Here is a 12662-nt window from a genome sequence, read left to right on the forward strand (position 1 = left end):
TTTTTTCATGTTAACTTAATGGAGTAGTAAAGAGTTTAATGAGGTTTTGTTAATATTACTTTGTTTTATTTTTAACTGAAAATATGTTTAAACTGTAAGTAGATTTTGCTCTAAAGAGCTTATTAATATATAGAAAATTGAAGATAGAAAGGATAGCTTATTAGAACTTTAATGTGCAAGAATGAAACTGAAAGAGAAATAGGTTTAAATTGTCACTATAAACAAAAATAGTTTTAGATTGATTTTCGAAAGGAAAATAGTTGCCTTAATTACAACCTTCAAAGTTACTACAAAAATTCTCATAAGAAACATACTTATACAATTCTTACTTGTATAAAATCTTAAATATATGAGCTTCCTAAATTATATTGGACTTATATAGACTAATCAACCCCAAAAGAATACATTTGTACATTTTACAAATCACAATTTCCTAATTGAAATCTAAAACTTGATTATATTTGTCTAAACATTACAAACTTTTTTCAAAAGGCCACACATCTATCAGTTTTTTTGTGTTAACTATGGTATCCCAAAGCAAAATTAAGACTAAATCCACGAAATCTAAATCTACATAACAAAATCTAACAAGCCTAACGAGACTACTATGAGAAGGTTATAAATCAGAATTCTAAAAACTTGATTGATATACGTTTGTTTGAATTACAAAAAATGTCGAAAGATAACGGATTTATCGGTGGTCAAGAGTGAAAATCCGTGGCCAAATATAGAAACTAACACATATGTGTTTCTAACTCTGAACAAAAATCAAAACCAAATTTTAAATTATTGAATAAGATCGCACATGTGTGTTTTAATTGTGCTATCGTGTCCACTTATCGGGCCGACAGTTTAACCATTCCAACCTGGAAAAACCCATAGACTTAGACTAGACCGGATAATCATCACTTTTACCTTTTGGTTATAATAATCAGGAAATCTTATAATTATATATGAATAATATAGAACAGAACGTGATATATAACACAAAGTACGCATCCATATGTAACACACGTACGCGAGACTGCAAACGCGTTTTGAACGCACAAATGTTCGATTGCTTACCGTCTTTCTTTGAATATCTTATTCTTTGAGGTTAGAAAGTGAAAAATATCTTCCAAGTTAAATACTATTATTATAATCGATCAGGCGAATTATACAATCTAATAAACCCACTAAAATCTGTCATAACAAATTGGGACGAAAACCTACCAACAAATAACGAGAAAATTTTTGATTAGAAAAAGGATAAAGTTAGATACGTATAGAACAGTGGGTCCAACTCAAACACGTGGCAACGGATTAATTCATAAACACGGACCTTTTATAATTAGGGAACAAGATTACACGTCATTATTGTTGTCTTAGTGCGAGCATTATCGCCTTTTGAGGACTTCAAATCTCTGAGAAATTGACACGACGCTTGTGAGTGTGTCTAAAGCATCCAAAATGGACAGGCTACGTGTTGATTGTCCATTAGGTAAATCATATTTTAAGAGATTTAATTATCTGTAATGAGATTACCTAAACACGTGAAACCGGACAACGTCGACACGTGTCTACACCCCTTACATTATTTTATTCTTGATCTACTATTCGTTGATTTTGCTGATTTCGCATAACATTGAAATGTTGACTCACTCCAAAAAGGGCTTTGAGAAGTAAGATATTTATGTTCCTTCTCCTCAAATTAGAAGATATGGGAGATATTTGTATGCACTTTATTGTTAAGATATTTCAATATTTAATGTTCGCCAAAATCGAAATGTATTTCTTTCATTAACTAATAGCCAAAATTCTAAAGCATGGTCCTAGTTCGTTACACGAGTATGAAAATGAGCTTATTATAACTCATGAGTTAGTTCAGCTCTACTCGTTGAGTTATAATATGTATTTTTTTAAATTGGTGAGCAAGTTCTATTTAGTTGATCGGTTCTCTAAAGTGAACCAAAAAATGATAATTGTGTAGGTTAATTCCAAATTAAGATATTTTATTCAGTATTTACAAGTATCATGATCTGGTAGTGGTGGCATGGTGATAATCAATTTGGGACAAAACAGCAACTCATTTGCTATAAAGTATACATTTGTATAAGTTTACATGTACACTACATGTTGGTGGATTACAAGTCCAAATTACACCAAGTACCTTTCCACTTTATATTTTGGACAGTATTTATTAATAGTGTAGCACGATTTAAAAGTTAGAAAGTTTTCTTATATGTATTGACTGGTGTATTTAAAATAAAAAAGAAAAAAATACTAAAAAAAAGACTGAAAGATGCAATTATGGAAACGAGTGAGTTCAGACTTAGAGAGTCATTACTCATTACATATATAGATATATCATTTGCTGATGCTGAGTCGTGACTCATGGTTGAAAAACAATGGTTAAATTCTGGACTTCTTTTTCAAAATTCAAATTTATAAGTTTTTGTTTTTATAGATTTTAAAATTAGACAATACTTCAAACTGTGTATCATTTAACAAATGGAAAAATAATAAGATTGGCCTCATTCTACTGTTGTTATGTATCTCATTTTGGGTCCAAACCCTTTCCATTTGGGCCTATTTTTAAATTAGTTCGGCTCATAGTTATGAAATTTTATTTTCGTCAACAATTATCTACTGCTAGCTCATATTATCAGATATTTAAGTTTAGGGGTACTTGCACAAAACCCACAATTTGAAGTCAAATGCAAAAGTAACATTTGTTTTCTCCCTCTTTATTAAATGCCACTTTCTCCCTACTATCTCCTTACAACCACATATATTCACAAAAATGCCATTATGTTTTTAAAAATACTAAAAAGACACAACCATCCTAAAATATATCATTTATTTACGAAAATGCCATCTTCTTCAATTTTGTCAACCACCATTACCAACCAGTTTTGAAGCTTTAAATGTTTGTCCAACCAATTTTGAAGCTCTAAATGCTTATTATGTCGCTTATAACTTCATTTTACCTACAAATTTCTCTCCAATTTCATCTAAAAAACTCTTTCATGCTCATTTTTATAAATTCCAATTTCATAAATCATCTATTTTTGGAGATTCTTGCATAACAACGACTTAGCTAGTTTGTTATCGGTGCTATACAAAATCCTGGGTGTTTGTCAAAGTTAATCGAATTTAAATTGGAAGTAGGTAAACATCTACTTCATTTTCTTTAACATTTAGCTCTGTTTCGCGAAAGCAGACTTCTTTTTTAGTCTGCTAGTCAACGCAGATGTTAGATTTGCAATTGACTTTTTTTAATATTTGTGTAAGTAAACTTCAAAAGAAGTCTGCGAATTGTCCTTTGTAAACAAAAAAAATCATGTAGACTTCTTTTGCAGTCTGCGAGAAGAAAAAGTTATTTTTGCATTTGACCAAAAAAATTGAAGAACTTTGACTTTTATAGTAGACTTCTTTAATTTGACTTCTTTAGAAGTCTGCTATTTCGTAATTTAACTCGAGAGGTTATTTTTGCAATTGACCAAGATTTTGACAACTTTTGACTTTTATAGCAGACTTCAATTTAAGTCTGTTAAAGAAGTCTGCGCATAGCAGACTTTTCGAAAGTCAACCTTTTAGTCAATTGCAAAAATAACCTTGAGTAAACTTCTTTTGTAGAGTAGACTTCATAAGCAGACTTCTTTACTATAGCAGACTTCTTTTACTCGTCAGCAGACTTCTTAAGAAGTCTGCTCTAAAAGTCAAACTTTTGGTCAATTGCAAAAATAATTTTTTCTTCTCGCAGACTGCAAAAAGAAGTCTACTACGAAAAGTCAAATATTTGGTCAAATGCAAAAATAACCCTTTTTTAGAAGACTTCAACGTGAAATTTCCCCGGCAGATTTTGAACGGATGTCTGTATTTTTTTAAAATTTTAAAATGCATTTTATAAAGTATTTGTAATGTTTTTTTTAATTTTAAATTGTAAATGCATTTTATGTATGATTCTTGCACCTGTATGGATTTGGTGTGTTTATGTGTTATAATTATAAAGTTATGAATTTTTTTGGTTTGAAAGGTAATTAGCACATCTAAGCAGACTTCTAAAGAAGTCTGTAGATGAAGTCTACTGTTACGTATTAGCATATCATAGCAGACTGCATACGAAGTCTGCCTAATTATTTTTTTAAAAATTCATTTTTGAAATATTTGTTACTTGTAAAAATGATTTTCTTGTTTTGACATGTTTATTTGTTTTTTGTGTTGCATCTATATGAGTTTGACGTTGTTATGTGTTATAATTACAAAGTAATGAATTTTCTTGTTTGATTTATCTATTTTTGCAGATTTCTAAAGAAGTTTAGAAGACTACTTCCTTTCAATTATTTTTATTTGTTATTGTTCTTGCATTTGTATAAGTTTGAAAAATCAGTTATTCTTGCATTTAACTGTCATGGTTTGTCCTCAACTTTAACTATTGGCCACTTTTGTTAACGGTCTTGATAGTATATAAATTACTTTATTAACGCGTACAACGTTAACAAACTCTTGTGGTCTGGTGGAAACAGACCTACTTGTTGCCCAAAGTACGTGGGTTCGAACCATTATGCTTCCAATTTTGGTTATTCTTTTTGTTTTAAAAAAAGGCATAATTGTAATTTTGTTTTCGTCTTCTATCTAGGGTTTTCGAGTTCTGCAACTCTTTTTCGCGGCCGCAAGCCAATTTTTTCACATAATCAGTCAGTTTTTTGCATTATTCTTATTATTCACACCTAAATCTTATAGATCTGGCATACATATATTGATTTCAAGTCTTAAACGAAGAAAAAAAAGAATTTTCAAAGAATTTGATTTCAAGTCTTAAACGACTAATTGGTCTTGGCGGCCGCTTTTTAGAACATGGGATACAGACAATGGATCCGAGAGAAATAAAATAAAATAGGAAAAGGATGAGAACAATACACTGGAAAAAGCCTCTGTGAAAAAAATAACAAAAAACTTAAAAAAGAAAGGGACTAATCTAAGAAAGAAATCAGCTTGTGGTCATGAATGGAATTGCTCTGATGACAAGCTGTTGGTAGAGAGCCACAAAAGCTGCACCAACGAATAGTCCCACCCAGAAAATCCACTGCAATAACAAAGAAAACGACCAAAATAGCATTAGAAGAAGATGAAATCAACAAAAATTTGTAAAATAATTAAATGGGACAGATTCTTACGTGGTCGTCCCAAGCTTGGTCCTTGTTGTAGATGATTGCAGATCCGAACTCAAGTGAACGAAGAACATAGCAAAAATGGAGAGCAGCAAGAAAGAGGATTACAGCAACAAAGAAAATGCAGCGCCGTTTTTGGAGAGAGGGATCAAAGTGGAGAGTTTCTGATTTAGGGTAAAATCTCATTTATATAATAGGGCAAAAATATCCGGTTATATCTGGTTAGGTTAATTATTTCCGGTTTAAATCAATATTTTATTTTAATTTCGTTTACGGTTTGAGCAGACTTATAAAGAAGTCTACAATCCTACTTTAAAATTATTCACTTTTGATGTTTATTTTAGATGGTTTAAAATGATTTATTTTTATTAATTATAATTTATATAGATCATACTTGTTGACATTTGATTTATAGAAACAAATTTCAGTTTAAATTATTTTTATATAATTTTAAATTTTAAATATAAGATTTAATAATATAGCAGACTTCTTATTATAAGTCTGCTCTACAGACTTCATTAATATTTGCAGACTTCGTAGGGTTAAAATTGTAATAGAACCCTCCGTTTTTTTGTTTACTCATGTAGGAGATAATAGTAATTTCTCTACCCTTTAACCTATTTTTGCAATAGGTTGAATTTGGGGTATACTTTTGCATTTGCATTCAAATTGTGGCCTATTTTTAGCAATTCTTCCTTAAGTTTATAACTTATAATTAAATGTTAATGGATCCCATCTTTCGATATTGTAAAGGTTACGTATCTTATAGCTGTGACTTGTGAAAACCAAATACGATAGGACAACACGAAAGAGATAAAGAACACTACAATAATCAAACAAATAAGTTTTAAAATACAAAAATAGACATAAAAAGGAAATATCTGAAAAGTGATATATCTTCTATAATATATTCACACAAATGGAAACAAAAAATATATCGATCAATCGATCAAAACTTTTTTGATTTTTTTTCAGACCTTAAAAATCATATATTTCATCTAAAATCTATTAAATCTTATACCAAAAAAAAAAAACAAAAGATGATCATAAAAATCCTATATTTTTAGTAGCCAGAATTTAGAAGAAATGTATTGTTTGAACAAAACAAATCAACAATAATAATAGACAGAAAGCCCAACCTAATCCTCCCTAACCTGAGCCCCCACTCATTAATTGCTCGACTAGTTTATAATAATTTCATATATGTTATTTATCATATAATAAGAGAGAGCATATTGTAAAGCGTAACTGGAATTCCAAATTCGTTAAAAAAAATAAAACTGGAATTCCAAATGCATTATTTTCTTTAGTTACCGGGAATCTCATATCAAGAAAACAAGTCTAATATCTTCCAGAAGAAAAAAAAAAATATATAACAATTTGCATTTGCATTTTCATTTTCATTTTTATTTGTACATCCCTGATCCTTCTGTTTTAATTCTCTCTGGTCTTTAGTTTTCTATTCAGAACATGATCATCAAAGAATGTAAATAAGAATAAGATTTCACCTGAAATTATACTTCCATTTAATGTATGTCTTCTATCGTAATTATCAGATTAGATAAAGCTCTTATATATTAAAGCTAATAAAAAAAACTCCATGTGGAATTAAATGTACGTAGAAGAGACAAAGAATGAACATAGCAAATAGTTGGGAGGGCAGAGAAATAGCTTTTTTGACCCGAACCAAGGGCGATCGGTCTTCTCCGCAGTGAATTTAATTACTTTGTCTTTCTCTTTGTTGGATTCACGAATCTAGTTGGTTGGAGTGTGTATCACTCAATCAATAATTTTTATTTTTTTATTCCTAATAAAAGTAAAAGTTAACATGAAATAAGTATACCATAAATATATGTAATCTTATTATTCTAAAACATCTTATATAATGTAACAGAGCAAATATCTAATATAGCAATCAAATATTTTGGGTTAAACTAATATGAAAATTATCGAAATGTTTTTCCCAAAACGTTGCAAAACCTAGCAACATCGGAGTTTTTTTCTTTTTTTAAGGTCTGCCAAATCATAAAATAAAATTTTAAAAACACAACTAATGTGATTAATTAGTCTTTTTGCACCGTGAGTCTGATTAAACTTTGCTAAATTGTGTTAAAAAGCATTAGTAAGTATACTATTTATGGATTATTAGTAATCTGGTATTCCCTATTTATGGATGATTGGTAATTAATATGATATCTCTTTTCATACTAATCAGTAAATTTATACACTAGTATTTTCTCCATGAATCAAGTCATAACAGTGTGTATTTATAAATATTAGATGAATACCTGCGTGTACACGCAGATGTTTTATTTATTTTAATATACCTTATAAAATTATATTTTTCCTACAAATAAATATATTTTTTTGATAATATAAATATCATATAAATTTGTAAATATATAATCATTAAATGTGATTTTTTTTTGTTTTAATATAATTTATTAATAGACATTTTTCTATAAGTTTAATCTAATATTTTTGTATTTGGTAATATGAATATCATATGAACTCGTAAAAATATAATCATTATTTTTTATAGATGTAATAACTGAAACTTCAAATCATACATCAAATAATAAAATATATCAAATAATAAAATAAGAGACTTTGAACTGAAATTCAAAATAGATTTTATTAGAATTTAGAATTTCAAAAATTGACTTGAAGTTTTGTCATTGATTTGCTTAAACTAGGCCTGAATTTTTCGGGAATTGGGGACGGGAATTGACGGGTAGGGGATGAGAATGGGAATTTTGGGAATCTGAATATACTACCCAGAGTATTCCCACAAAATAACGGGAGGGGAATTTACGGGTATGGGACGGGAACGGGAAATTCGAGAATCAAAACATACTTTCCATACAATCTCAAAATAAAATATAATCGGGAAAAGAACGGGAAAGAGACGGGAAAAATTTCGGATAATTGAGATAATTAGATTAAATTCAATTTTTGTTTTTTAAAAAAAATTATTATTTGTTAATAAATTGGAAAAATCATTATTTATTATAAAAAAAATTCAAATAACCGAAATCTATAAAATTTTACTTTATATAATTATCCAACGGGAAGTTCGGGTAATCCCATTCCCGTCCCTACCCTTTCCCTTACCCATTCAAATATTATTTTCAATCCCGAATGGGAAATTATAATTTCCCTTTCCCGAAAAATTCGGGAATTTCGGGACGGGTACGGGACGGGACGGGTTACCCTTCCCGAAAAATTCAGGCCTAGCTTAAACAATACAGCTCATTTCCTTGTCTTTTTTGACTAATCAATCAAGATTAAAGAAAATAAAAAATCAATGAACATTATTTGAACCTAATCATTCGAGATTAGCTAAATTCCTTTGAGATGAGCTTTTTCTTAACATTCAGTGGCAAATTCCCAACGGAAATAATTATAAGAGCTTACTCTCTACTTCGAATCCTCCTTTTAAAACCATCTTATCCTCTACTTTCTGCCTCGTCTCACCAAGTGTCTTCTCCATGTTGTCGTACTTCTTCTTTGTGGTCAAACAGTGTTGTGTTCTTTCTTGTTTTTGTTGATTTCTGCCCGAGACTTCAAATCTCAACCCTTTGTCATGGTGGTAGTGTTGTCATCGGTGTGTATGACTTTATACTAAGAAGAATTCAATACAAGTAATATAATAGAGCTTTCAAAAACCCATAAATCAAATAGGAGATTTGTGGAATTTTGAATCAATATTCGAAAGCATTAGAGATTGTTTGAGATTCGATCTTTCCAACTTCCAAAATAGAAATTAATTTGCAGTTCATTATGAACCATAAATTAATATGCATTTCTTTTTGGTTTTTGTGTTTAATTAAAATGAAATTAGTATAATTTAATTATTTAATTTTCTCATATTTTTTTTTAATCTGATGTATCAAAAAAATAGATGATGATGTGTCAAGCTTGTGAGACTCAACTGAGTCTTTATATAATAGATTTTTTTTAATCTGATGTGTCAAAAAAATAGATGCTGATATGTCAAGCTTGTGAGACTCAACTAAGTTTTTATATAATAAATAACATTTTACACATTACTTTAATTTTTAGAGGGTAGATGTGAAAACCCAAAAAAGGTAGACGTATAAATATAACATCAGCTGTAATTAAGAATGTGGTGGGTTTTTGGTCCACCGAGTCAAATAGCAACATTTATTTGAAATCGATATAGTTGTACCCACAGGGGAACCATGTGTCTTCAAATATGTTTTAACTAATTGGAGACGAATGAAAATGATTGAAGAAGAAGGTTTATTCACACCCTCTTTCTCTTTCTCTCTCTTTATTCATCACTTTACATGTCTCTTTGAGTTTGGTCCAATTTTTCACAAGTCCTAAATCCAAAACCCCCTCCTCACCGGTTCTGGCTCATGGGCGTCGTCCTCCATCGCCACCACCGTCGTTTCATTCCAACTATCACCGTCTTTGCTTTCATCTTTCTTTTCTCCTCCTCCTCCGCCGCTGTCTCTCTTAAGAGTAAGAATCCACATATAATAAACTTTTAAATATCTTTTTTTAATCTATTTAAAGCATAGTTTTTATGATATTATGTTATTTTTCTATATGCAATGTTATTCCTTAAACTACAGTGGGAATTGCAAACTCACTTAAGCAAAATGTTTTGTTGCTTAAAAATAGAAGAATAAGACCAAAACAAACACATCTTCTTTATTCTTGCATACTTTACTAGCTAGAGAGTGAGTTAACTAGGTCGTTAATTAACCAGGTGAAAGGCTTGGGCAGGGGCCGGGTTTGGCGGGTCGGATCGTAGATCAGAAGCGGTTAGGCGGGCCGGGCTCGGCGCCTCCGAGTTGTAGATCGAAGTGCGGGAAGTGTGAGCCGTGTAAAGCTGTTCATGTTCCGATTCAACGTGGTCAGATTACGGCATTGGAATATTACCCTGAAGCTTGGCGCTGCAAGTGTGGCAACAAGATCTTCATGCCCTAACTTTATCCTCAAACTATTTTAGTGAAGATAAATAAATTATTAAAATGACTTCTTCTAGTCTTTTTCATTTCTCGCGATTAATTTTCTTCTTCTTTTTCTTTCTTATATGTTTATTTATTAGTGGTTAGATGTAATGGATATATATATTAATAATATTACGACGTTTTTCTCATCACTTGTCCTTATCATTATTTTCTAATAATCTGATTAAATTAATTTGTGCCATCATTTATTTGGACTTCAGTTTGGTAGAATCTTGTATGTTATTAACAATTATCTTTTGATAAATTGTTAGCTTTTACATTCTCATAAGCGGAAAAGAGATTTAAAAAGGTTCTAATATCATAGTAGTTTTAGCACACACCAAAAAAGAAAAGTATGATATTGTTACTGACTTATTGTAAGATATAAAATATGATTTAAAAATATATGTGATTATTACAATATACACATTGCATTCCTTATTAAGTGTCTTTGCCCCTTATTGTTAGACAACTTTATGCTCCTAATATGTTTGGACCCATAGGTTTGAATTGGTCTCTCGAGTCGGCACCCATTAGGCCATTACTTGTCGTGTGTATATTACTCCATAATTAACCAATGAAAATATCATATCTATAATAACGTAACATTACTTGCCCCGTTACACGTCTATATATTGCAGAACTCTTTTATAAATGGAAAGAAAAAAGTGAATAATCGAATATAATTTGATGACGCATGGAAATAGTCAAGACATTTATAGTTCGCAGATTTTTTTCCCAAAATTTACCACAGACTCGCAGATGTACTCGTGCGCACTGCATACCCTGATTCTTGCATACAATAATGTCCGATTTTTGTTTATGTATGTCTTGTTAGATTTTTTTACTTTTGAAAATGTTTAGTCTCGTCGTGTACATCTCACCCTTCAATTATAGGTGCTTTTTCAGAAATATTAGTTTTTTTGGGTGTTATGATATACTATTACAAAGTTTTGTTGAGCTTGGCAGCGAGATATATATACACATATCTATAAGATTTCCTACTCTTAATCGTAAAAAAAGATTGGAGAAATAATACCTAAATCGTATGATGCTATTTAGCCAAAAAAAAATCGTTTGATGTTAGTGTGTTATATTCTCTTCCAAGTTGTGCACATAAACCAAGTGTACGAAACACACGAGTTGGTCTTTGAGTTGCAGAATTTCTTTGTAATTTGTTTTTCCAAGTCAAAGTCAGTTCTTTCACATGCACGCGGGGCCTCTTTCTACTATTTGTTCTTGACTTAAAAAGTAATACATTAAATTGAACAGAAACAAAACTGAGAGATTAGGTCTATCTTTTTTCCAAAAAATAGTAAAAGTTCAAATGTGACTCATAAATCATATTCATACATCAATGGATATCTAATTAATTTTTTTTTTTTTTCCTATATGTCACTCTTGCACACCTAGGATAAGCTTTGCATCATCATAGTCCTTAACTATTTGAAAGGCTGTAAATGGTTTTGGCTTCGGAATAGACAGTGTAGATTCGACAAAACAAACATGTTCTTAACTATTTGAAAGGCTGTAAATGGTTTTGGCTCCTGAATAGACAGTGTAGATTCGATAGAACAAACATGCATGATAAATACAGTTAGTGTATTACATGTACTGCGAATACAGTAAAATTAAAGTTGCATGGTGATTTTAACATACCGAATAATCATCAATTTTATTTCATTACTATTTTAACTACAGAAAGTTAATTTTCTTTCCGATCATCAATAAAAGAAAAAAATAACAAAAAAAATCATAATACAATGCGGCACTTAAACGCCTCAAATAAGTGGAGGTCAGAGATTTTGTAAGCAATATTGAAATCTTATTTTGTCTTTTATTATTGTACATGCATAACCACATATATGGTTTGCCTACCGTGAGCAAAAATGTTTCTCACCACTTTATAAGTATTAAAAAACCATTACATATATGGTTTGCCTACGGCAAGGACGATTTGATGGTCTTTGTGGATGGTGAAAAAAATCGATCGAGGGTATTCTGCAGGTATTTGATCGGTTTGCCAAGGGATCAGGACTTAAAATCAGTCTAGAGAAATCCATTATTTTCATGGCTGGTATCTCAGAAACTCTTCAGAATTAGATTCGGGAACAATTTCCTTTCAACCAACACTACAAGAATGAGGGGCTTTTCCGTCGAATTATTTACGACGATTTTTAGTCGTCGTACGACGATCAAAAATTTCATCGTAAATTCGACGTAAAAAAATGACCCTCGTAAAATCGTCGTAATGTTACGACGATATTACGACGAATAAAAAACGAATTTTATTTCGTCGTAATATTGTCGTAATATTTACATCGATAATACGACTAATTGTCCTCTATCTTGTAATTGACGTAAAATCAATGTAAATGTGATGTAAATTTTATTTCGACGTAAATTTGATGTAAATATGCAATGGTAATATGTTGGTAACCAAACAAAAAATTCTATATATACCCTTTCTTCTCTCATTATTCCATCAACCCAAAAAAACATATAAAGACACAAATTTTTTGAG

At 30.5% G+C, this 12662-nt stretch overlaps 1 protein-coding gene across 1 annotated transcript; it reads left to right on the forward strand.

Annotated features, from left to right (window-relative positions):
- The first annotated feature begins 9395 nt into the window (after positions 1-9395).
- Positions 9396-10183, forward strand: LOC18023271 (EPIDERMAL PATTERNING FACTOR-like protein 5). The gene is given in 3 exon segments (XM_024159875.1): positions 9396-9498; positions 9501-9644; positions 9895-10183. Coding segments are annotated over 3 exon segments (468 nt in total). The 3' UTR covers positions 10116-10183.
- The last annotated feature ends 2479 nt before the right edge of the window (positions 10184-12662 follow it).

This window comes from Eutrema salsugineum, unplaced genomic scaffold, assembly GCF_000478725.1.
Source record: "Eutrema salsugineum unplaced genomic scaffold, Eutsalg1_0 scaffold_13, whole genome shotgun sequence".
Classification (NCBI taxonomy): Eukaryota; Viridiplantae; Streptophyta; class Magnoliopsida; order Brassicales; family Brassicaceae; genus Eutrema; species Eutrema salsugineum.